The sequence below is a fragment of the Marmota flaviventris genome, chromosome 7 (assembly GCF_047511675.1).
Source record: "Marmota flaviventris isolate mMarFla1 chromosome 7, mMarFla1.hap1, whole genome shotgun sequence".
Lineage (NCBI taxonomy): Eukaryota > Metazoa > Chordata > Mammalia > Rodentia > Sciuridae > Marmota > Marmota flaviventris.
The window spans coordinates 5,636,027-5,661,644 of NC_092504.1; the positions used below are offsets into that span (position 1 = coordinate 5,636,027).

At 56.5% G+C, this 25,618-nt stretch overlaps 1 protein-coding gene across 1 annotated transcript in view; it reads left to right on the forward strand.

The window, feature by feature from the left end:
- Nucleotides 1–25,618, forward strand: part of Evc2 (EvC ciliary complex subunit 2) — a 96,633-nt gene that overhangs the window by 49,313 nt on the left and 21,702 nt on the right. Inside the window, exons 10-16 of the mRNA XM_071614780.1 lie at nt 4,023–4,347; nt 10,483–10,722; nt 13,407–13,582; nt 15,735–15,894; nt 17,240–17,694; nt 21,131–21,335; nt 22,279–22,395. Of these exons, the coding sequence (XP_071470881.1) occupies nt 4,023–4,347; nt 10,483–10,722; nt 13,407–13,582; nt 15,735–15,894; nt 17,240–17,694; nt 21,131–21,335; nt 22,279–22,395 (1,678 nt within the window). The remainder of the gene's footprint in view (nt 1–4,022; nt 4,348–10,482; nt 10,723–13,406; nt 13,583–15,734; nt 15,895–17,239; nt 17,695–21,130; nt 21,336–22,278; nt 22,396–25,618) is intronic.

The window sequence follows — 25,618 nt, forward strand, 5'->3', positions numbered from 1 at the left end:
CCTACTCATCTGTGAAGAACAACTGGCTTCAGAAATGCTAGAAGTGAAAAAACAGCAAATGTGCACATGTGTAAATGTCCATGAACCATTAGGTCACAATTAAACAGGGGAAAAAACAAAAATAACTTGATGAAATGTTAAAGAATTGTTTCTGTTGGAGTTCAAAGGATTCTCAGCCTCCCTTCTCAGCAGTTAAGTGGAGTGTGGTGCTTCCCCACCCTCAAGGTGGGGTTGCTGGAGTGAGAGGTGATCCCACAGGTAGGCTCCAGGCTTTGCACTCGATGCCAGTTGGTCTGGAGATTCTAAATCAGTGCACCTCCAGAGCCCAGCAGTAGCTGGTCCACACTGGAAGGCTGCACCCCTGGTCTCCCATGGGTCCAGTCGTGTGGTGGAAGAGCAATACTTAGTCCCTTGTGATACCCAAGAACCCCATGTTTCCTGGTCTCAGGTTCAGTCTCAAAACTGAGTCTCTCCCCCCCTGCCCTTTTGAATCCCTGGCCAGCCATGGTTCTCCCAGCCAGTCCTGCCAGTGGCTGGATTGGAGTGGGGGGGGGGCGAGGTTCCAGTGGGTTTCCACGAGCAGAGTCCCCTGTGTACACCTCTCTCCACATTTGGCTTTCCCTGGCACACTCTGTGTTGTGCAGTGTGGGTTTGCAGGCCTGTATTTGAGCCAGACCCGGGTTTGCCAGGAGTCAGCTCCCCCAGTCTCTGGCCCCCGCATCGCGGCTGCAGAATGGTTCCTTCCTCTGCCCTGTGTGGGGAGAGATTCCGCTTCTTTCCTGTGCAAGGCATTGTGCAGTGCTCCTTTCGGTTCAGTCGGGCAGTGTCTTTGATCCCTGAACTCTTGCAGCCAGACACACCTCAGGCCTTGTCCCTCCACTTGGCTCCTGGAGGGACTGCTCTGGCTGGTGGCTCTGGCTGTGGCAGTGGCTGTGGCTCTCGGGATTTCTTCCTTATTTTATCATATCCAGCCTCCCGAGTCCCTGATCTGCTTTGAATGCCCAATATCAAATCCCAGTAGAGACCCCCACCCTTTTCTGTTGTTCACCCACCTTGCCGAGAAGCTGCTTATCTGCTTCTTGGTTTCACCCCTCGAAGCAGCCAGGAAAGTGCTCTTCTCTGTCTTGGAACTCTGACCCTTCATTCTTTGTGCTAATTAGTCTGTGTCCTTAGAACTTGGAGTGGGCTTCATACACTTGGGCTCTGGACTGATCACTCCTCGTAGCTCCTCAAAACAAAACAGAATAACAGTGACTTCAGGGGACTGGACCCCGCCACCTATGGACACCCAGTTTCCCAGACACGCGGAGGCAGAGTCCATGGGCCGCACTTGGCCCACTCACTCCTCAGGCTTGGGGGCCGGACACAGCTCCTGCGATGGCGTTAGGCATTCTTCTCCATGGGTGTCCACAGGTCAGGCCGCAGCTGCAACAGCTGTCCAGAAGGTGTTCCCTGGGCAGGTGGCACTGTTTGGCAGGTGTGAAAGGTTTTCTGGCTTAGGAGCGTCCTGCCCCCCAGGTGCTCGTGAAACTCCTCAGGCACAGCTTCTGTGGTTCCCACAAGGGACAGGCCCAGTTCCAAGTGTCACCTTGCTCAGGGAAGCTCAGAGTGGGCCCTCATCAGGCATTGTTTCATTGACAAGGCCGCCCATCAGAGGAATGTACCAGTGACATCATTCTCCCACACCTCCATTGTCCGGGAATGTTTGATGGTCTTGCCCTGTGTGGTTTCCAGGTGACTGCAGCTCAGGCGCACGGGCTGTTGACGTGGCATGATTCTAATTATTAGAATTATTTTCGATATTTTCAATATGACAGTGTGATATGGGAGGGGGAGAGTTGACCTGAGAGAGTCACGGGAAGGCAAACCGTTTGGAGAAGTTTTATGTGACGTGGGGGTCCCCCAGGGAAGGAGACAAAGAAGCAGAGCCAATCGCATCACCCTGGATGACGAGTGGCACGTTGAGGAAAAGCAGCCGGGCAGGGTGGGGTGGCTGAGGGGGAAGCAGCTCACCATCAGCAAGGCCTGTTTGTCAGAACGCTCATCTTGGTGTCCATCCTGGATGGAGTGACCTTTCTCCTCAGGTCCAGGAAGGGCGTCTCCCAGGTGCAAATCTTACCTGCTTTTAAGGTGTGGCAAGGTCAGAGGGCTCCTCTACCCACTGTCATTTATTGAATTTTATGTTTCTAAAGTGCTTTTGACTAAATAATACAACAGAGCAGGGTGTTTTGGGTGGCGTCTTCTGCCAGTAGCCAGGGAGGTAGAGTCGACAGATCAGTGAACCGACACAAGCTCATCTATTTCCAGGGTCTCTCTGTGTCTGTCTCCCTCCCTGACGGTTACAGGAGCGTGCTGGGGTGTTAACAGGTGAAATGACAAATCTGAGATTTGCTTTAAAATGCTCAGTGCAGGGAGTAGATGAAACAAGTCGGTGCACATGGGCAGTGTTGGAATTTGGGTAACGTGGGAATCGTCCTGTTCCCCCCACTTCTAGGTGCTTGGAAATTTTTCTAATAGCTGTCTTCAAAACCTTGTGTTTTTTACAACTGCATGCCATCTTCTCTTATCAAATTATGAAAGATTTCTAACGTTGCATTGGCTGGGATGTGGGAAGGACCCCAATGTGTTGTCGGGAGCTATCTGGGGAGCAGTTTGGGACATGTTCCGAGGGACTTGGAGACACTGCTTCATTTGACCTTAAGTTTCTTTCTGTAGGAATCTGTACCAAGGCTGTCGCTGTGCATATCAAAAGCTCTGTACAAAGTTGTCTGTTTCAGGGTTATTTTAGATTTTGCAATTTGCAAGAAACCTGAATGTACAGTAGAGAGAGGCTCGTTGAATGGCATCCATCACAGGGTGAAATGTTCTTATTCCATTATCAAGGAAGATTGCAATTTTTAGAAACCACAGGAAGGTGTGGGTTACAATGTTAACTGGAAACAAGTGGATAAAATTGTAAATAGTCTACATTTGTAGAAAAGATATTCAGAGGAAGAAAAATTGGAAGAAAATGTAGGAAAATGCCATCAGTGATTCTGATTGCATGGTGGACGCACACTGAATAAAGTCTTTTTCTGTTCGTCCTTATTTTCCAGATTTTCTTTTGTGTATTGGGGATGGAACCCAGAGATGCTTTACCATTGAGCTACATCCCCAGTCCTTTTTATTTTTAAATTTTGAGACAGCGTCTTGCTAAGGTACAAGTTGTTAGGCCCTCAAACTTGCCATCCATCCTCCTGCCTCGACGTCCCAAGACACTGGGATCACAGGTGTGCGCCACTGTGCCTGGCTGTTTTCCAGATTTTTAAATCATGAGTATGAGTCGACTTTCCCGTGGATCTTCTTCCAGCTGCCACGAGGCGTAATCCGCCCCCCACAGAGCTCACCGTTCGTGGCCTAGGGAAGTTCCTCGTCGGTACCTCTCAAGTAGACTGTAGTTTTAGATTTACAGGAAAATTGAGATGTATGTCCTGCACCTAGGTTCCCCTGTTAGTAACGTCTTATATTTCTTACAGTTATTACATCTATTCATTTATGTACATTGTTACGGTTAGTGAACGAAATATTGATCTGCTGTTAACTAAAGCCCATGCTTTGTTCAGATTTCCTTAATTTTTAATCTGATGCTCTTCTTCTGCTCCAGGATCCCTTCCAGGATATAGCATTCCATTTAGTTGTCCATAAGTTAATTTTTAATTGTGAAAAAAGTAAAATAAAATACATTCAGTACGTCAGCTGTGCCTCCTCCCCTTGGTCTCCTCCTTGTTGGCGGGCTCCTTGTTGACAGAGACCCTGTTGAGATGGCTCCCATCCCAATTGTTCCTAGCATGGCACCTGACAAATCTGCTCAATAGGGTCTGCTCACTCCATGAGGCCCTCAGGAGCTGGACGGAGCAGAGCCAAGGGGGAGGGAAAAGGGAGAAGGAAGGGAAGCCGTGGCCACCAGGAGTCAAGCCTCAGTGCCCTGTGGGCCGTGGCCGCTGCTGTGGTTGGTGTGACGGGCTCTCTTGACTTCCTCCCAGGCTGGAGATCGCAACCCTGAACCAGGCAGATGCAGATCTGGAGGCCTGTCGCACCCAAATCAGCAAGGACGTCATTGCCCTTCTGCTGAGGAGTCTGACCAGTGGCGGCCACCTTTCCCCCCAGGCGGAGAGAAGGATGGCTCTTGTTTTCAGAAAGCAGTTTCTACTCCTGGAAAAGGAAGTACAAGAGGAGTATGACCGGAAGATGTTGGCCTTGACAGCTGAGTGTGACCTGGAAACTAAAAAGAAGACAGAAAACCAGTATCAGAGGGAGATGTTGGCGACGGAGGAAGTAGAGGAGTTGCTGAAGCGTGTGAGCGAGCGGGTAAGCCGGGTCCCGGAGGTCTGCGCCTCACTGCTCCTCCGCCTTCATACCTGCCCGTCCCCCACCAGCCCACTCACGTGTCCATCCACCCTCCGTCCACCCACTAATACACCCATCAGTACACCCATCTGTCCATCTCTCCCCATCCACCATCCATCTACCCCATCCATCCATGCCTCCATCCACCCATTCACCCATCCACGTATCACCCAGCTTCCAACCATGACTGCATCCATCCATCCATCCATCCATCTATCCATCCACTCACCTACCTATGTACCCATCCATCCACCCACACTTCTATCCATCTACCTGCCCATCCACCTACCTATCTAAACATCTACCGACCCATCCATGTTTCCTTCCATCCATCCATCCATCTATCCATCCATCCACTCACCTACCTATGTACCCATCCATCCACCCATACTTCTATCCATCCACCTGCCCATCCACCTACCTATCTAAACATCTACTGACCCATCCATCCATCCATCCATCCATCCATCCATCCGCCCATCCGCCCATGGTCCATCCACTCATCTAGAATTCATTTGGAAGCATTTATTGACCACTTACTGTCTCTCAGGCACAAGGCTAGGCACTGATGTTACAAAGAAAAGTGAGACATGGTTCTTGCATTAAGTTCATAGTGTAATGAGGAATCCTCACATATGAAAAGATAAGACACCATTCTGCCATGTTATCATAAAGATACGTTTCTGGTGCCGTGGGAGGTCATGGAGAGGTAGGGGGCTTCATCTGAAGAGAGCATGGTTCACAGATGGGTGTGATGTCATTCAGCCACCTCTAGCCTGCCTGCAGACCCTGCTCTGTCCATGACCTCACTGGTCAGCACCATGTCCCCCTGGGCCCTGGCACTTAGAAAGAATGCCTTGAGTGTGCCGTTCTGGGATTTGGGCCCCTGAACTCTCTCGTTGCCCTTCCCTCTCTGCTAATGTGTTTGGCTATTTTTCCGTGAGAATCACACCTGCTCCAGGAGGGGCTTGAAGAGTGCTTCAGGGCACCAGCTGGCAAGCAGGCCTGACCGCCCGCCCACCTGACTCTGCTTGGGCCAGGATGGGCCCAGAATGAGGGAGCTCAGAAGGGGTCAGTCTGCATTTAAAAGAGTCATAGAAAAAACAAATGACCAAGCGCCCCAGGCTGGTGTGGCTGTGAAATCTGAGATGCTGATGTGGCCCTTTATGGCACTTTGCCCATTTCACCTTAAAGCCCAAAAGAAAGGACTTGGGGGAAAAGGTGAAACCCACACCACGGCTCAGCCAGTGCCCTGGGCCGCTGACTGAGCTCCTGCTGTATGCATTGGTGGAGGCCACTGACTGGGCTCCCCCCGGGCACTGTGCCAGCTCAGCCCGTCCTGCCCCACATGACCGTGTGTTCGCCTTTGGCTGTGTGGGTGGGTGGGGGTATGCAGTTCATCTGGTTGCACGTCGTGCTTGCTTTCGCTTCATCTCACCACATAAACCAAATGTTAATTTATTAAGTGCTGTTAAATAGGCTGCAAATTGAAGCTCACGCTTGTGGTGGAGGGGCTGGCGCTGCTAGAGGGCCCCGCGTCCCCCCCGTTACCCCAGCTCACTGGCTCATGGGCTAGGAGTGGGAGGGTCCCGCTCTGGCAGGGAGGAAGTGGGACGTGGAGACACCACCCGAGGACCTGCAGGCGGCCCCATGACTCACGCAGCGTGCTGCCAGCCAGGACGCCACATTGCTGCCGTGGCACGCGGCTCCCCTGCTGTGCCGGCCACAGGCACCCGCCCTCTTGGGCGTCCCTGGCTTTCCAGGGCTTGGCTAGTGGCTGCCTGGGCTGCTGCGTCTGCATGTGGGGGTGGGAAGGCGGCTGCTGGTCTGCTGGGCTGGCCTCTGCCTCAGGCCCACTGGCCCTCCCCGGGCTGCCTGAAGCTCCCATCTGTAGGGCTGGGCAGCAGCCTCCTGCGCCCTCGCCCCACCTGCTGGCACGCCGGGGAGGACACCCTGAGTCTCGCAGGTCCCCTGTTCTGTGGGCTTCCAGAAACACCGTCTGTGCTGCTGCGAAAGGGCCTAGAGCGCGTTCTCCTGGTGCTTGCAGGGCTCCCCGCCCAGGAGCCAAGGCTCCCTATAGCAAGCTGCGTGTCCTGCAGGCATCTGAAGATGAAACAAAGGAGAGTATTGGGGTTCATCGTTCCACCCAGGATAGTTTAAGGGGGGGAGGGGAGCAAAGTGGACGGTGTCAGTTTTTTAAAGTCAGGAACTCTAGTGAGGACAGAGGAAGACCTGCTCACCTTCCCAAGCCTGTGCAATTCCTTATGGCTTCAAAGCACGGCTCCACAGAGCACCCAGGGGCAGGTCCCCCGTCTCCTTCCCCTCCCGGACATGGCATGATAAGGACGCCTGCGGCATCCCGAGACGTCAGTCAACACTTGCAAAGAGCTTCAGGGCGGATGGGAAGAGGCGGGCCATGGGGCTGAGTGGCCTGGGAGCAGAGCCAGGTGCTGCTGCCCACAGGTGGCTGTAGGTGACCACGAGGTCCTGTGTGACTCCCAAGCTGGAAGCAGCATCTGCCTGTCTTCAGATAGAGAAACCGTGTTCAATGTGCGTTCACATCACAGGGTGTGTGTGTGTGTGTGTGTGTGTGTCCCGATGTCACGTGGTCCCCAGTACCATGCGTAAGGGCCATGTTCTGAGTCAGTTAAATCAATTTAAATGTCAGAAAAGGGAAGAAAGAGGACCCCAGTGCTTGGCACAGCACCCCCGTGGGGATGTGCATTGTGGCTCATGGCTCAATGTCATCTTCCCGGAAGCCCCAGAAGGGAGCAGAGTGGGAACTGTCTGCACAAGGAGGGGGGAAACCGAGGCCCAGAGAGGCAGCGCCTCACAGCCCGGCCTCCTGCAGCCACGCGGGCAGCGGGGGCTGCGTCTCCTCCGGTCTCTCCTGCACCCAGGCGTGCCCAGCCATCCGAGGACAGGAGTCGGGCCTGCGTCCTGCGCTGGCTCCCCGAGGCCTCCTCAGCCCCCGGGAAGATCTCGGAGGAAAGACTCCTCATGTGCAAGAACGCGTACATCTTAACCATCTCGGGTGGATTTATTTTTATGAAACAATTTTACAGTTTGCCTGTCTTGCTAAATTGAGTACAAGGAGCGTAATTTTGGTAGTCATGATTTCCTGAGGACGATTCTACATTTTTTCATGGTATAAACTCGACATTGTACGAGGCGGTTGCTCTGGGACAGCCCACTGCACGGCTGTTTCTCAAATCAGAACTGAAGTGGCCTCTCCTGACCATGCCTCCTCTCCATGAAAAGTCCATTTTTTAATTAGAAAGTTCAATAGGGAGATTAGGGTAAATGACCACTACTTTAATGCTCCTTTAAAAATGCACATCTGTGGACAATATTTAAAATACAAAACTGTACATTAAAAATACAGATTTTCAGCTTCTCTTAAAGAATGAGAAAATCTGACCACATTGGTCCTGATGTTCACAGAGCCCCTTGGTGAGCTGGCTGTCCCTGCTCCTGCAGGAGGACTCGCCCTTTCTGTTTTGCCCCACTCCCCACCACTCCCTAGTGCCTTCCAGGACAGGTTTCCTCACCCATTTGCATATACAACCCCCTGCTTGACTGGCCTGGGGGTGGGCATCTTGCTTCATGGCTGAGTCTTCTCATCTTTGCTGCAGGATGTTGAGCTTCGTTAGTTGTGGGACACATTTCCACAAGGCCTTGAACTCCCAATAGAGGGGCGGTGCCTGTGGAGGTAGGTGTGGGGTTCTGTCCATGTTTTTGTCAAGGAGTGTTCACTATGGCATGAGGGTGCAGAAATATGATGCTAAACAGGACGGAAATTTGTGTTCTAAGATGTGTGTGTGTTTGTGTGTGTCTGTGTGTCTGTCTGTCTGCTTCTTGCCCCAGCTGCGAGAAACCAAGTGGGTTTTACTGCATACTTCATTCCTGTTAATTAAAGTAAATTGAAGTTTGGGGCTTGTAAAATTCAGTTCTGTCCCCCACCCGTGTGGCTGAGAAGTCGGAGACTGGCGTCCGCAGCCCCCACCTCCTGAACCTGCCCCAGCTACTCGCCCTAGCAGAATGCCCGGAGTCGGGCCCTGACCCTCTCTCCGCTGTTGGTGAATTGCATCCTTTGATTTAGATCCAGTCGCCTGTAAATGCCATTGCTCTGCAATAGAAGGACTCGGATGAGTCCAGTCCTTTCTATAAAGCCTGCTTTTTAGAAAGGTGGAGCTGTGATTTGGTGGCTGAAGCAAAGCGCTCCTGTCGGGATGGATGCCGGATGCGGGGGCAGCAGGAGGTGGGCTGCCCTCTGGTCTCCTCGAGCCTTTGCTCTGGTCTCACCGGCCCCAGGGCTGCCGCGCGCTGACTGCTGGGCTTCTCTGAGGGGCCCTGGGTAAATGCTTCCCTTCCTCCTGGATCCTGAACCAGCTGAAGATCAGTGAAAGGGGCTGGAGAGACCGAGCCAGGTACGAGGCCTGGTGAGTGAGTGGACACAGAGGTGACCGGTCTGCCACCAGGGGGCCGTGTTCCTGGGACAGAGAACCTGAGGCCCCGGGAGCTTCCAAGCCTCACTCCACCTGGAGGAGCCCAGCCCTGGCCTCTGCTGCACAGCCCCTCCTGCCTTCCCGGCCTCTGCTGGCCAGGGCACAGCTCCTCCCCGTGACCAGGCCCCACACCTGCCTCACGCACACACGTGCACCTGTCTCTGCCTTCACTCCCCACGTGTGGCTGAGAAGTCGAGCCTGGAGCCCAGCGTCCTCCTGAGCAGGGAGGGCTGTGGGAGGGGCCCTGAGCTTCTCTGCGCTCCTGGTCCTCTGTGGGGTGCAGGCTGTTTGTTTTCCATGGCTGCAACAGAACACGCCCTGAGCAACCTCAGCAGCGCTCCCTGGGACCTCGGGGTCTCTGTGCCCAGGAGCCTGGCGTGGCTCCGCTGACCCCTCTGCTGGGCTCCAGTCTCTTGTGGAACTCAGGGTCCTGGTCTGTGCTCATTCATGCTGTTGGCAGATTCACTTCCTTGCTTCTGGAAGCTTCCTTTTGCCATGGAGAGTTCATAGCACAGCTGTTGGCTTCTTCCAGGCTAGTGGGAGAGGGTCTCTCTCTTCGGGGGGGGGGGCCAGTCCCTCTTTCATGGACCTCACCTGATGAAGTCAGGCCCACCCAGGATGGTTTCCCCTGATTAACCCAAAGTCAACTGTCTAGGGACCTAATTGTATTGTCAGGCCACCTTCATCTTTGCCATGTCATGTAACCTCATCACAAGAGTGACCATCCCATCATGTTCAAATTTATACTCTCATTCAAGGGATGGGAGTTTATATGACATTTACAGAAGGGGGGGCGGTCCTGGGGTCCTGTTAGGATCCTGACCACGCATGTGGAGTTAGGGCAGCTCCCTCCTCGGGCTCAAGTCTTGTTGAGATGCTGGGGAACAGCTGCGTTAGGGCTCAGCAGAGGTGCGTTTCCACCTTTCCTCACATGGGACCCCCAGCATGCAGGTGGGCCAGCAGCCACTTCTTGGTACCTCCTCTGCCTCCTTCACCCGAAGGGTTCCAGCTGAGGCCTGGTCGCTGGCATTTCTCTCTTCAGTTAAGCTGAGAAGGAAAGATGAGGCGATGATCTCGTGAGCCGAGCTGTGCGGCCCTTGAGACTCCCAGGTCTCCGTGTTCACAGGCTCTGTTCAAGCAGTTTGATGTGCAGATTTCCACCCTGTGAGTTTTCTGCTTTGTGACTGTTCTGGAAAATTGTTCAGATAACAGGGTGGGGACAGGTTGGAAGGGCGTCTCCCAGCCCCATCATGGCAGCTTGGGTCAGGGCGTGTGTGCCTGCCCGTGCACACACGTGAGTTCCATGTGTGTTCTGGTTTGTGCCTGTGTGCACCTCTGGGTGTGTGTACTGTGTGACTGTCACACACAAGGCGCGTGGGCAGATTGCATCTGTGGTTGGGAACCTGTATGAGTGTGTACTTCTGAGCACCGTGTGCACACTCATGGCATGCACACACAGCACTGCTGAGTGCACCTTGTGTATCAAATGTGCATGTGTGTGTGTATGTGTCCACGTGCGTGACCGTGTGTCCACGTGGGCCAGTTGTGCTTGGAGCGCCAGGCTCACTGCTGCCCCTTCTCTCTGCAGTCTGCTGCCGAGTGCCGGGGCCTGCTGCGGACCCTCCACGGCCTGGAGGAGGAGCACCTGAGGAGCGCCCTGGCTTTGCACCAGGGGGAGGACTTCGCGCAGGCTCACAGGCAGCTGGCCATTTTCCAGAGAAACGAGTTGCACGGTATCTTTTTTGCCCAGATAAAAAGTGCTATTTTGAAAGGGGACCTGAAGCCAGAGGCCGCTAAAATGCTGCTTCAAGATTATTCTAAACTGCAGGTAAGGCCTCCGCTCGGCTCCCTGTGACCGAGGCGTCGTGCCCCACCTCTGGTTCGTGCTCTGTCCTGTGACCCCATCCTCTTCTCAGCCCCTGCTTCGGGGGCGATTGTCCCGTGTGCAGGGGGATGGTGGCTTGGGGCGCAGGCCGTGGACCGGGTTGACCTAGACCGGATTCCAGTGCCACCCCCATCAGCTGAGTGAGCTTGAGCCGGCTGCCCCCGGCCCAGTGTCCTCTCCTGTGAGGTGGGAATAACCGAGGCCCACGTCACAGGGCGGAGGAGGAGGTCACGAGCTGATCCTTGAAGTCAGTGCTTTGCCTGGCTGGTGTGACGGGCAGCGCTGTGACAGAGTGGACGTGCACATGGTGTGTCGGCGTCGCTCATGTCCCTGTGCCAGTCCGGGCTTTCGGGTCAGTGTCTGGCTGTGCTTGGGTGTGCGTGTCTTCTGGTGTGTAAGCATGCATGTGGACATTATTAATCCAGACCCGATTCTTAGATGGCGGGCCAGTCGTTTCCCCCAGCCTGCCGGCCTTGCCGTGGACGGGCCCGTGAGGCCTCATGAGGCTCTCTGCAGGCACACGCATGCGCAGGGCGCAGTCACTGGGGCGCAAGGACGGCCTTCATCGCTGTGCTCCCAGGTTTTCCCGGGTGTTGGCGACTTGCTCCAGGTGGTGGTGATGGTGGTTAAGAGCAAACCCCTATCTTAATTTGCGAAATCTTGTGGATTGACTAGGACTAGAATATTTGAGAAACACGGCCTTAGAGAGGCCGCCTCTTCCAGTTTATGAGCCAGTCTGTGTGTATACAGCAGCAGCTCTGAATGGTGCCGGAGATTGGGGCACTGTTGGGCCTGCTCAAGTCTGCAGGGGCTGATGGTGTCACGGTGCCTTGGTCCATGACGGTGTTCGTTTGAAGAATGCAAAGCTGTGGTTCTGATGGAGCAGTCATTCCCAAGTGAAGATCGTCCCAGAAGGTCGGCTTGCTGGCTGATTTCCCCCCTTGAAATTCTCTACTTGCTGCAGAAGTGCAGGTTCTGCCCACACTGGAACATGCCATGGGACACCTCAGCAGGCCCGGGGCACAGGGAGGGGACATGGAGGTGTGCTGTTGGCCTCTGTTATGGCTGGTGCCAAAGCAGTGGTGAAAAATAGAGCTACTGGACAAGGTGTGGACATGGAAGCCACACCTGTGCCTGTGAGCAGGTCCCAGCGATGGGGCCACAGGACTTGGTGTTCCCCGACCACCCACAGAGACAGACCGGCCCGCCCATGCCTGGGCGTTGTGTGGTCCTGGTACAGGCACAGTGAGTAGGGCTGAGCTGACCCCGGGCACCCAGGAAGACAGCAGGTCACCATCCAGAGCATGTGGGGAAGGGAGGGCCACCCTGAGGAGACCCCGGAATGGAAAGGGAAGACACTGCCTCTGCATTTGATCTAAGGGCTCATAAACCTTTGGTGAGATTCAGAAGGAACTCTGTTGGATCCACTTGCAGGACTCAGACTCACCACCTTACGTATAGGAAGGGTTTTCTTGTCATCTTACTCCCATGACAGGCAGTGCTGACCCTCTGTGCCAGAGCCCTCACTAAGAAGAGCACGTGTCACCGGGGTATGTCATGGTTAAGGAGGTAACTGGCACAGAGCTCTCTGCCTGGAGCCCTCAGGGAGTCTGGAGGCCAGCTGGGTCCCCTACAAGCTCAGGTCCAGCTCCAAGGAGGAGGAATGGGGACGTCCCAGTGGTGGTCTTCCTGCTGATTCTGGTGCCAGGCACCCCCGGGAAATGGCGGTATTAAGCCACCTCTGTGACACCCAGCTGTTCCCTGTGTGGACAGTGCTAGTGCCCAGAGATGTCACGGCTCTTACGTGGAAAGGAGAAGGTCCACGCATCGCAGGTCTCCCCTGGAATGCAGTGGGACCCTCTGGTAATCCCTGCTGTGCATGGTATTCCTGTAGGTGGGGAAAAGAGGACCAGACCATGGGACAGGCGCTGGCCTGTGACCAGCTGGTGCAGCTAGGTGGGTCTCCTTCCAGTGTTGCTGGTGGAGCTGGACTTGGGGTGGCCCCACTAGGACAGCACAGCGGGGTGGACAAAGAGGGTGGCCTGCACATCCTGCTCAGTGCCCATGGCCGTGTGCCGTGGACTCAATTTCCTCACTGGAAATGTGATGATGTCCTCTTCGCCTAGATTAAGGGATGAGGCAGGCAAGCTCTTGGTCCAGCACCAGGCTGAGGAGAGCCCAGTGTGGACCAGGCATTGTCCCTCCTGCGTGTGGATTTGTTCATGCTGGGATGAAGGGTTGTGTTGCCACCATGTGCCCCGTGCCTGCCCGAGGGTGTCGCCTGCATCGGTGGGGTGCCCTGGGGGTGGGCTGGCGGCTGACTCACCAGAGCTTTTGCAGGGTCCTGGTGGTGGCGGAAGGATGCTTAGCCCAAGCCATGAATGTGCATCCTGCTTGGTGCGCGGGCCGCCGCGCTGACTGCCCTTGGTGGCCAGGTCTAGTGCACGTCTCATAGCTCTCTGGTTGGCATATGACTTTGTCCCAAGCGAGGAAGATAAAGGTGTCAATCACTGCTTCTGTTCCTGTGCTTTCTTCTGACAGGAAAATTAATATTTTGACAATAATTTTTCCTAACATTTAATGAGACATACCTAAAAAAAAAATTTCTTTTTTTCTTTTTTAAACAGGAGAATGTGGAAGAGCTGATGGATTTCTTCCAGGCTACTAAGAGGTATCATCTAAGTAAAAGGTTTGGCCACAGGGAGTACCTGATTCAGAACCTGCAGTGCATGGAGACCCGAGTGCAAGGCCTTCTGAGCACCGCAGCTGCGCAGCTGACCCAGCTCATCCAGAAACATGAGAGGTGAGCCCCGCCCCAGCCTCGCCCAGCCCCGCCCCCAGGCTAGCCCTGCCCCCAGGCTAGCCCAGCCCCAAGCAACCTGCCCCATCCAGTGGCTCCCTTCTTTCCATTTGCTCATAATATGCAAAGGTCACTCTACTTGTTCTTAAAAACAGCCCTCAGTTGTAAAAACCCCGTGCGTCACACTGTTTTTTAAAGCACGCGTGGCAGATGAGTCGTGTGATGAACCCCCGCGTGCCCATGCTTCTGCTTCCTCAGGTACCATCCTGCTGCCAGTCATGGTGGAGCTACGTGTCCCCCCATCCTGGATAGCGTGGAGCAAATCTCCAGCTCCATTTTCTGGAGAAAAAGATGAAGGAGGTCAGGTTGACCATGGGGTGGTTGGGGAACAGCCCACCCGGGCCCTGGTGCGCCCTGGCATTAGCATTTGTCTTTGGCGTGGAGTGTAAAGGCACAGAGATGCTTCTCTTGGTTTGACTAGTTTCTCTCAGCAGCACCTGGGCTCCACGTGGTCAGGTGAACGGTGGTGGGCAGCGGTCTCCACGTGGGATCACCCCTCTCTGGCATCCTGCTCGGCTTTTCTTTCAGGCAGCTTACTCGTGAACAATGAGGTGTGCTCTCTTTGGGATATGAGAAGCTCTAAAGTGAACAGGAACATGACTGTGAGGTTGGCTTTCTTACCACACTTTGTGGCTTAGCAATGGGTTCTGTGACTTGGGTCATTTGACCAGGACTTCACAGCTTCCTGCTCTGGTGCAAGAGGATTCTGTGAGGTGCAGATTATGTGAACACCCCCACCTCAAGATGCTGATGGATGATCCCTGCAGTGGGCTCCACATGCCTGGTTAATCTGCGCTCCAATGAAGGGAGCCTTCTTGCCTTGAGTTGAAGGCCCGACAGCTGGGTGTCCTTGGTGAGCAGCTGCTGGGGATCCAGGTCTTGCCTCTGGTTTTTAAATTCTATTTTGAAGGACTGTTGTCGAGATTTCTGAAATGTGTAGTGCCCGTGCCTTTACCAGGTCACTGCCTCAGGATGCGTCCATTGAGGGTCTGTCCTGTGCTGGCTGGGGACCAGCCCTGGGGTGCAGACAGACTGGAGTAGAGGTGGTGTTGGGAGCAGATTGTCACAGTCAGTAACAGATTGTTACTCACAGTAACAGAAGCACTGGAGACCATGGGAGACTGGGTGTAGGAATTGGCTCAGGTGCTCATGGAGCAGGGAGGTCCCACCACTTGCCCTCTGCAAGCTGGACACCCAGGAGAGTTGGGGGCGTAATCAATCCAAGGTGGAGGCTGGAGAACCCCGGAGCTGCAGGTGTCAGCTCCAGCCAGGGGCTGGAGCAGGGTGGGGTGTGTGCTCTACAGTGTGAGGCTGAAGGGACGTGTTCCTCCCTCCTGGCCTTCTCTTCCTCATGAGTCAGCGTCCTGGATGATGTCACCACACGACGGAGGTCCCTCTGCTGCTGGACAGAGGGCCACGGCCAGGTAGACAGTGGGCTGGAAGCTTTATCTGGCTCATGGCGTGTGGTGAGGGCCACCTCACGTCGCGGCAGAAGGTGTCATGTGGTGAGGGGGCGACTGAGGGACGGAGGGGAAGGGCCCAAACTGCCCCCCTGGTCCTCAGTGGTGGCGCCTGTTCCTGGGAAGCCCTCAGGACGGTTCAGCTCTTGAATTCGGGTCCCAGGGCTTAGCCCGCCACAGTGGCAGTTCAATTTCTGTGACCTTGGCTGAGTCCACCTGTTCACGGCTGACGTCCTCTGGAAAGACCGCAGCCCATGCACCCGCGAGCCTGTGTGATCTGGCCACTCTCGTTGGCCTTCGTCTCCTGGACTGACTGTCCTTGCTGACACATGGGATTCCTGGTCCACCGTCTCCTCTTGGGAAACTCCCCGCCCCGCTGGCCCTGCGATGGCTGCTTGCCCCGGAACTCCCGCCATTCCTGCCCTCACAGCCGAGTCTGTCCTGCCTTGAGCTTTCCCGCCCGTCCACCTGACCCTGACCTCGGTGGGCTGGTCAGCTGGTGTTTCAGTCTCGTCTCAGCCGCCGATGCTCCTTCTGGAGGGTAAAGGCTTCTCTGATCTGAACCAAACCAACGAGGAGCCGCACATTCAGCCCCGGCCACGTCAGGGTTCACGGGCTTTGGTCTCTCTCCCCAGGGCGGGGTACCTGGACGAAGACCAGATGGAAGTGCTCCTGGAGCGGGCTCAGACGGAAGTCTTTTCTATAAAACAGAAGTTGGAAAACGACTTAAAGCAGGAAAAGAAAAAGCTCCACCAAAAGTTGGTGACCAAGAGAAGGCGAGAGTTGCTTCAGAAGGTACGTCAGGTGCTGCGCTGTTCCTCTTTGGGCAACCCCTGCCAACACCACCAGGTCACGGCTGCCGTCCACCCTCGGTCGGGCAGGGCGCCTGGGCACAGTGCCTGTGCCATCTGCAGTTGATTGGTGGTGACTTTTTGGGGTGCCGCTTTACGGTGGCACAACAGAGAGCCATGGTTGACTAGCCATGTCTGCGTGGGGAGGGAAGTGGCGGCTGGTGTGAGTGACGAGGACGATGAGGCCTCTTATTACCGAGTGCTGGGCCTCGCGCGAAGCCTGGGACCGGCCTCCATCACTGCAGTGTGCGCCATCGGGGTGCCGCCTGTCCTCTGAGCCGCAGGTTAAAGGACCACAACAGGCCCGAGCCCCAGCTCTGAAGGCCTGGTCCAGCCAGGGCTAGTGACTAGAAGAAGGACTGCAGACCCCAGGAGAGAGCCTCCCGGTCCTCTGCGGGCTGAGTGACCCAGGGTTAGGATGGAGCGTCACAGAGCAGACTCTGCTGTCGTGTTCCCTGTGCTGAGGACACTGCCTGACACACAGGGGCCTTCCTTAGGAGAAGGAAGGAGTGGACCCTCTCTGGTCACCAGGAACCGTGAGCAGAAGGCAGGCCGCCTCATGTTCTGGTCAAGTAGAACGAGAGCAGCTGTAGACACCTGATAAGGACACCCGTGGGCATCTCACTCCCGTCAGGCTCCCCGCCACGAGGCCCGCATGCCCTTGGTTCTTTCTCCCAGGCCTCTTCTTCCCACTTCTTAACCTGAGCACGGCGAAGCCTCCCCCTTCGTGTCCGCTTGGCGTCCTTCTCCCCAGGGCCCTTCTGACTCCTCCTGGAGCCCTCTCACGTGGCTCTCGGGTTGGCTTTTTCCTTATAACATCACCATGTGCAGTTCCGGCCTGGCCTGGGGTGTGCTCATTGCTCTGAGATCTGCACCAGGGGCTTTCCTGAGGCTGTGCCGTATCAGGCCTCTCATAATCGTCACAGCCACACCGTGTGTAGGTCCCATTACATCCCCGTTTTACAGAGCAGGATGTGGAGGCACAGAGAGGTTAAGATCCTCATTCAGGTCACTCAGCTTGTAATGGAGGAGCCAGGATTGAAACCCAGACGGCCGGCCTCTTGACTTTACCTACTCAATAAGTCTTGTTCAGTGAACATCAAACATGAAGTTTCCAACATCGTTCCTTTGATCTTCTGCAGGATAATTCCCCAAATATGAGATTGTCCGGGGGGAGTGGGGAGTCGCTAAACCTTCCGTGTCCTCTGCCTCAAATTTCCAAAGTGTTTTCCCAGAGGGCAAACACCACCCTGCCCCCATTTGATCGTCCTTTGTCACCTTCCTGCCAGCACAAGGAGCAGCGGAGACAGCAGCTGTCCACCGGAGAAGCCCTCCGGGCTGCTGAAGACGCCGGCCAGTACCTGGGCCAGTGGAGGAGCATGGTGGCCGAGCACAGCGGCGCCCTGGAGGAGCTGCAGGAGGGCCTGGACCAGGCCGCCCTGGACGACCTGCGGGCCCTGACCCTGGCGCTGTCGGAGAAGGCCACCGAGGCGCTGCGGCGCCTGCAGAGCTCGGGGATGACGCAGGAGCTGCTCAAGCGCAGCGTGCCCTGGCTCTTCCTGCAGCGGATCCTGGAGGAGCACGGCCAGGAGTCGGCCGCCCGCGCCGCGCAGCTGGAGGCCGAGGAGAGGGAGCGGGGCCAGGAGGGCGTCCGGAGCGTGAGGCAGAGGCTGCAGGAGGACGCCCCGGAGGCCTCGGTGGAGGAGCAGGCGGAGCTGAGGTGCTGGGAGCGCCTGATCTTCCTGTGAGTGGCCCTGCAGGCCCCCTCTGCCCCCACCGCTGCCCTCCACCCAGCTGCTGAGGCGGGAGCCCAGGCTGCGGCGCCCAGGGTGGCCCAGCACAGGGCACCGACCCAGCAGATGAGTGTGCTCTGCCACCCAGACTCACAGCTCGCGGGGTGGACGGCGGGGCCAGGGGAGGAGGGTTCTGGGGACCTGGGGCCCTGGGTGCCTTGGGAGTGTGGGTGGTTCCGTGGACTGGCAGGGCCCGGCCCACTGCTCAGGGAGAAGTAGACTGCCCCCGTCCCTTCCATAAGAAGTGTGGTTTGGTGAGGGGACCTTGCAGAGTGGAGAGAAGGCTAGGTGAGGTCATGGCCGCCCTGTGGTCTCCCCCAAGTGTTCAGGCAGCACTGGCATTGGACCCTGGGTGCAGTTCTCACACCTGGCCGCACCATATTTCCCCTGCTCCTTCGTTGGCTGGCTCATTGGGCCACTGGTTCTTATTGATACCAGAACCACGAGGACTCCCGCTCCAGAGTGGGACACACTGCTGGTCACAGCTGACCAGCACTCCTGCCGAGGAACTGGAAACCAGTGCGTGAACCATGCACGATGTCTTCCAGCCACACGGAGAGACCCAGTGTCAGGACCAGCTGGAGCCGGCTCTGGTTGGGGAGTCTTCTGCTTGCCCCAGTCGTCTGCTGGTTCGTTGTGCAGACTGAGATTTAGCTCAGCCCAGGAGGGAGGCATCCATGGCATATTAGACCCACAAAGATTTTGGTGTACATTGGAAACCCTCGGAGCCCCAAATATGACCAGTGTGGAAAGAGATGCAGGTGATGTAGAACAAAAGACCAGGCTTTAAATTCCAGCACCCACCACCAGCTGTGTGGGTGTGGACAAGTTACTTAACTTCTCTGGGTCTCGTCTTTCTTGCCTATAAAACAGGGATGACAGTATTAAATAATTTATAGCACTTGATGCTATCAGGTGGGTTAACACGTGAAGCGAATGTTTATGTAAGAGCCTGTCTCTATGTGGGGACCCTTGGACAGGTGTCAGGTGGCCGAGCATCTGCAGGATCTTGCTGACCTGAAGGACTTAATGCCCCTTCCCTCCCAGTCCTCCTCCCTAGCACCGACCTTGCTGTGGGGAGTCGGTCCCCAGGTGTTCATGCCGAGTGATGTCATCTGGTTTTCAGTGAGTGACTCCGCTCTTCCCACCTCTCTCTTGTGCTCCTGGCTTCATTGATTCCCTGATCTTCATTAGTTATTGCTTTCCTGACACGGGAGCCGAGACGCCGTCTTCTCCAAGCCATACAAATCAGACCCTTACGGGCCCTTGGCAGCACTGTGAGTGGCCCTTGGCAGCACTGATGCCGCCCAGGCCTCTGCTCCTCCAGCTGGCTTTGGACTCTGTGCAGCCCTTGAATTAGACTTGATGTTCCCATTACTTGGTGGTCATTTTCTTCAATTTCGTTTGGGTCCATTTTGCAGGGACCATTACTAAAACCGCCACTGAGTTAGCCACCAGTGGGGAAAGAGAAATGTGGCTTGGCTATCGGGACTCTTCAAGGTTTCTCCGAGGATTAAAGAGGGTTAACCCACAGTGACCGCGGCGTGAGCTGCTCATACGCGTGGCTTATTTAAGGTCCCAGGGGCTGCGGCCTTAGTTTCCATGGCGTTGTGTAACGATGGCTTGGCACCGTTGTTTGGAGACACGGTTTATGAGCCTCCCATCTGCACACAAGACGGGGTTGCTGTGAGCCTCTTCAGCCAGAGTTGGGATTAAGAAGGATGCCTGTTTTTTGCCAGGGAAAGTGTGTTTTGATACTCCTTTCCTAGGTTTCTAATCTGATTTTAACTGCCAGGGCAAAGACCTGCCTCCTGTCTTTCTATATTCTCTGGTCCTGGTAGCAGAGGACCAGGACCAGGCCACAGGGGCCATCTGCTGGAAGGTGCGAGATAGGACCTAGGTGCCCGTGGGGTGCTTTTGTTCTGGACAGTAACCGGCAGACAGTGGGAGAGGCTGTGCATGGGGCGAGGGCCAGGGACGGGCTGCATCACTAGAAGTGCTCTAGAAACGGCGGCGGGGGGCCTTGGAGTGAGGACCCCATGACAGGGTGCCCTGCCCCGGGGCCCTCACCTGCGGCCTGTGATGTGACCCTCAGGCCTTCTGTCTTCCTCTGAGGGCCCCTGACATCCTGAACTCCTCCTGCACTTCCACAGGAGAACTTCCCTGGTGAGCCAGGATGTAGAGATTCGGGTGTGTGAGGCTTGCCCTGGCCTCCCTGGGAAGTATTCTGCGAATGTTCCCAGAAAGCCACTCCCATGCAGCCTGTTGACAGCGCCAGAGTGACAGGAGAAACTCAGGTCGCTCTGCAGAGATTGGTTGGATGAATAAACAGACACACCCTGTCGGAAGCAGGAGCGAGAGGTCCGGCCCCTTCCTGGTTGCTCCCTCCCGAGTTGAGGAGGGACTTCCATCTAGACGTCCACCCTGGGACCCACGAAGCTGGGAAAGTGAGCGGGTGGCCACTCTCCCTTGGGAGTGGCTGTGGGCCTGGCCAGAAGGAAGCCGGGGATGTTCCTCAGTCTCTTCTCATGTAAGTCGAGGATCAGCAATGATGTAGGTCAGGGTCTCTGATTCCCAGGGCTCCTTAAGGGGGCACCACAACCAGGTGGCTTCAAACCAGAGGCGCATGATTGTCTCCCGGTTCTGTGGCCACAGTGAACTCGGGGTGCAGGAGGCCGTGCTCCACTGAGGCTCTGGGGAGGCCGTTCCCCACCCTTCTCTGGGCTTCTGCATTGGTCTGTAGACACGTCACTCCCACCTCCACCTCTGTGGTCACATGGCTCCTGCCCCGCATGATTGTCTCCTCACCTGTCCCACCAGGACATCAGTTATATCAGAGTTCAGGTCCACTCCATTCCAGTGGGTCTTCATTTGCAAAGACCCTGTTTCCAAATGGCCCATTCACATCCAAGGGACACAATTCAGTGCATAGCAGTAAACTGCCTGGCATGGTCTGTGGCGTGGAGTAGGTTTGTGATAAATGACAGTTGCCAGTTGCCATCCTTTAGGACCCTTTCCCTGACCCCGACCTGTCCTGGGTGCCACTTGCCCCTGCTTACAGTGCTGTTGCCTGGGGTTGGTGGACAGGGCTTCATTTCTTGTCTGTTTCTCCAGCGGGGCCAGGTTGTGGTCACGGGCGTGAATGCCAGAAGACCGATTCCTCCTCTTGGGCTGCCTCCTTGAGCTCTAGGGCTCAGCTCCACGTGACCCTGTGCCCAGCAGTGCATACATTAGGCACCCAGGAAAGGCTTGCGGATTGAACGCCCGGAGGAGCAATGCGTTTCCTCCACACAGGGACTTAGTTCATGGGCCGTGAAGTCCCAGCTCCCACCCCAACCCCACACCTGCGTTTCCTCTTGGTGGAACATGCCACTGTCCCCTCCACAGGCGGCTCTGCTGCTCGGCCTTCTCACTGTCTGAAGAGGAGCTGCTCAGGATGAGGCAGGAGGTCCACGGCTGCTTCGCCCAGATGGACAGGAGCTTGGCCCTACCCAAAATCCGGGCCCGAGTCCTGCTGCAGAGATTCCAGACCTCCTGGCGGGAAGCAGAGGTCCTGAAGCTGGACCAGGCCCTGGCTGCACCCGAGCTGCAGGTAGGCGGGACATCACGGCCTCTCAACTGCAGGGACTGGCCACTACTCCGCAGCATCTGACCCTGCGGGGTCCTGTGTCTCTGTCCCCCACCCAGATTCCTCTCCTCTGTCCTCTCCTTTCCAGCCATGGTAGGTCTTACTGTTCTTGGAACAGCCAGGTTGTCCTGACCTCAAGGTCTGGGGACAGCTCTGGGGCCATGCAGATGCCCTTACCCAGCTGGTACAGTGTCCACCTGCAGCCGCCCGTGGTTTGCAGCCACACTCTTCGGTACTCTTCTCCTGAATGTTGTGCTGGGTGGAAGGGAGGCACCTGACCTGAGAAGTGGCTCTCTTCTCTTCTCCCATCGTTGTGGACAGTGACTGATTCAGGGTACAAAAGGCCTCTCTGCAAGTGGCACCAAGGAGGGTTGCTCACCTCAGCTCAGTGGGCTTGGAGAAGAGTCTCTTGTACTGGGATGGTGATTGACAGCTGCCTTTTCGTGACCTCCTGCGTGTCTCAAGGGCAGATGAGTCTGGTGCAGCTGATCCTGCATGTGATCTTGAACTTGCTGTTGTAGACCTCTGGGGCCACACCTCCTTGAGTGCCATGATTTTGATCTTGCTGTTGTAGACCTCTGGGGCCACACCTCTTGAGTGCACATGATCTTGAACTTGCCATTGCTCCTGCCTGCAGCATGCTTTGTAGTCTCTTCACCCCTCAGTTCAATGTCACCTCCACCAAGAGGCCTTCTCTGAGTGCCCATGTAAAATAACCTTCTCCCAGGCATGCTTTGTCACGAGGCCACCACCTGGCATGATCCAGGTGATCCCCGCTGGCCTGAGGTGGAGTTTGGCAGTTCTGTGAGCCAGAGTCTTCCCTTGCCTTGGGGCGACCTGGGGCTGCATGAGCTTGCTGGTGACCATCTTGATGCCAGTGTTTTCTCTGACCCCTCTCCACCCACAGTCCAAGACAAGGAAGCCGCGGTCCAAGAGTAAAAGCAAGGTAGACCTTTTGAAGAAGTGCATTGAAGACAAGATTCGCCTCTTTGAGGAACAGGCTCCTGAGGACCTGGTAGAAAAGGTGGGTGCGTCTGCTTCATTGGTTGCGTCTCTCTGCACCCAGCAGGTGACGCTGGCCGTTGGCAGGTGTGTGGAGTTCTCCTGGGCTGCTCCGTCCATCTGTCCCGAGCACCGTGTTCTGGAAGTCACCGTCCTGCACATGTGGCCCCTCTCCCCTGGGCCCTCCCCGCTCCCTGGGCCTTCTGTCTGAGCCTCTTTCCCCGGGTCTCTGCCGGGAGATCTCGTCACCTCCCGCTCTGCTCCTCGTGGCCCTGGTCCTGCTGTCATATGCCTGGCTCTGTCCTGGGGCCTTGCGCCTGTCCTCTCTCCCCATCTCCTTTTTACCCGTGAGTCCTGGGCTGTGCTCCCACGTCCCCGCTCCCTCCAGCCCCTCCTCATTGCCGTGTTTGGTCCTTGTGTCCGGCGCACCCTTGGGCTCCGCTGCTCCAGGCTGCGTTCTGCCTGCTCCTGCAGTCGCCTCTCGGGTCACTTCCTGGACGCGGAGCTCTGTCCTTTGCTGTCCTTAGGCGTTGCCTCTGTGCTCGGGTGTCCTCTCCGGGACGTCCCCCTGTACACCTGGCGCCTCCCTCCCCGCAGCCTGCGCAGCCCCCTTCCAGCAGTGCTTCGGGCACTGCTCATTTGCTCCCTGAGTGTTTGAGGAGACAGTGACGTCCTGGCACTGTGTCCCCGAGCTCTGGGTGCAGCCTGATTCAGATGGTCCTGCTCCTGCTCTCTATTTGGGGACCCTGATGAGAAACACTTAAAATTGTCTCTCTGATCAGTGCTCCTCAGGGAAGGATCGAGGTGCTGTGGCCACGGCAGGCGGAGCAAGCCGGCGGCAGGTGCACTGTTGGTGGGTCGGGAGGAGAGGGCTCCTGTCGGGTTGCGTGGAGTGGACGCCACACGGGCTGCCTGTGTCCGTGTCTCCCGCGCTTTGCCCTGTGTTGGGGGCCCCCCAGAGGACTGTGTTCAGGTGCCCCCAGCCAGGCCGGGTGGAGCAGCTGTGTTTGTCCTTGTCTTCTGTCCGTGTCCTCGCCTAGTTTTGTTTTTAATTAAAAAAATTTAAGGTAGGTGTACCTTGTCTCAGAAGGCAAATGTCTGGACCTGTGAAGGGTCCTAGAACCTGCTCTGGGCGCGGTCAGTGGCTCCTTTCCGGGGTCTAGGGGTTGACCATCAGCAGTCATGAGGAGCAGGCAGAAGTGCCTGTGACCTGTGGGGGAGCAGCTCATGATGATGCCTTGGGCCACGTGACCCGGGGCATCATCAGCGGTGACCTTTCAGTGAGAGGTGTCCTTGCAGTCTGCCTTCCCACCTGGCAGGTGCCCACCTCAGGCGCTCCCTGACGGCAGCTTAAAGGGCCTCCCTGCTCAGCAGGTGGACTTTGCTCCCATTCCTTTGCAGAGTGATCGTGGAGGGCAGCAACGGCCCCCACTCGCTGAGGGGCTGCCAGGTCATTGTCACAGTCAGGGTTCTGCAGACACAGAACAGCCAGATGTACACCCATGTAGGCACCGACAGGAGGGTTATTACGGGGATCTGCTCAGGCAAGTGTGGAGGCCGAGAGCCCACGATCCGCCCCTGTGAGCTGGGCAAGCCGAGGCAGTGGTCAGCTCAGTCTTGCCCATAGGCCTGGACCTGGGCTGCGGTGTAAGTCCAGAGTCCAGGCCCGAGAACCAGGGGTGCCGACGTCTCCCAGGGCAAAGAAACCACGGCCCTGCTCAGGGGAAGGCCCAGGGTCTCCTTCCCCCTCCCTTCCATTCCGCTGGGCTCTCCTGAGGCTGGATGGCCCCTGCTCACACTGGGGAGGGTCTTATTTGCTTAGTCCCCCAATTCCAATGCTGCTGTCACCCAGAAACACCCTCACAGACACTTCCAGAAACAACATTCTGGGCATCCCTTAGCACAAGCCAGGTGGCACTAAAATCAACCCTCATGGTCACATTTCAGGGGAGGGAGGTCCTCAGAGTCTGTGCAGCTGTGGAGATGGTGCCAGGTCCTCTGACAGCTGCCCAGGAGACCCGCGGAGGACAGCCTGTGGGAATGGGGTGCCTCCAGGGCCCCTCTGGTCTCTGGTTCACCTGGGGCAGCAGAGCATGCTGGGAACACCACTGGGCCCCTCCTTGACTGGAATCTGCAGGCACCAGTCCACCCTTAGCCCTGGACTGACACCCCCTTGTCTGGACTCCTCCGCGTGGCTGAGGGGAAGTGGGGTCTGGGGAGGGAAGGAGGATGGGTACCCACCACCAGTGATGGCCAGGGCTGGGGTGAACCGCTGGCCGCCGTCCCCCTTGCCCTGCTGTGCAGCAGTGAGCTGGGGGCTGGAGGGCGTCACCTTCCTGGGAGGACTCTCGGGGACTCTCTGTCCCCCCTGCCCCACCCTTCCTCCCATGTTCCTTTGCTTCTCCTTCCCAGCCTGCCTGCCCGGCTCTTCCTCCTCCTGCTGGGAGCACTGCTTTGTGCCTTCCCTGGGCCGGGCCCCTCTGGGGTTCATGGGTGCAGAGGCGCAGCTTGTCCCTCACCCCTGCAAGTCTGTCCCCGCTTTCAGAAAATCCACTGCCAGTCTGAAGCTCCACCCAGAATCCAGGGCCATGGGTGAATTTGGGAGGGACAGAGAGGGACGGGCAGACCAGTGCGGGCCTCCTGGCCGCCCGCTTTCTGAACAGCTGACAGGTTGATGGGCCCCGGTGACACCTGTGTGTGAGGTCTGCACTCTGAGGAGAGGCAACACGAGCCAGCCAAGTCCGGCCTGTGCTGCCTGGCGGCTCCTCCCGGGCCTGTGGTGGCTCTGCCTGAGCAGATCTCAGTGGGCTTCTGTCGCTGCAGCTCCCTCCCCTGTGGGGCTCTGCTCCGCAGACTGTGGACACAGCAGCCCCCAGACTTGACTCTGGTTTCCTGAATCTGCGGAGCTGCTGGGCTCCCCTGGGCTCCCCTGGGCTCCCACCTCCCTCTGCTGCCTCTGAGCAGAGCGGGCAGTTGTGCAGCCCACCTGGCCCTGAGCTGCCGTTTTCTGGTCTAGACTTTTCCTAAGATCCTGGTAGTTTAAGGTAGAGAGTAAATCTGTTCACTGCTGCTCCATCCTGGCCAGAAGCCACCATTTCTAACCCATCCTTTCATCCCTGGCTTCTAATTTTATGCATTATTTAGAGGAAAAAGTATGGGTGCGATCGACTTTGAAGTGGATTGGGACTTCCTCGTGGCTTTATCCTAGGCCCATCTGAAAAACTACTTCCTTTGTCCTCAGAAAG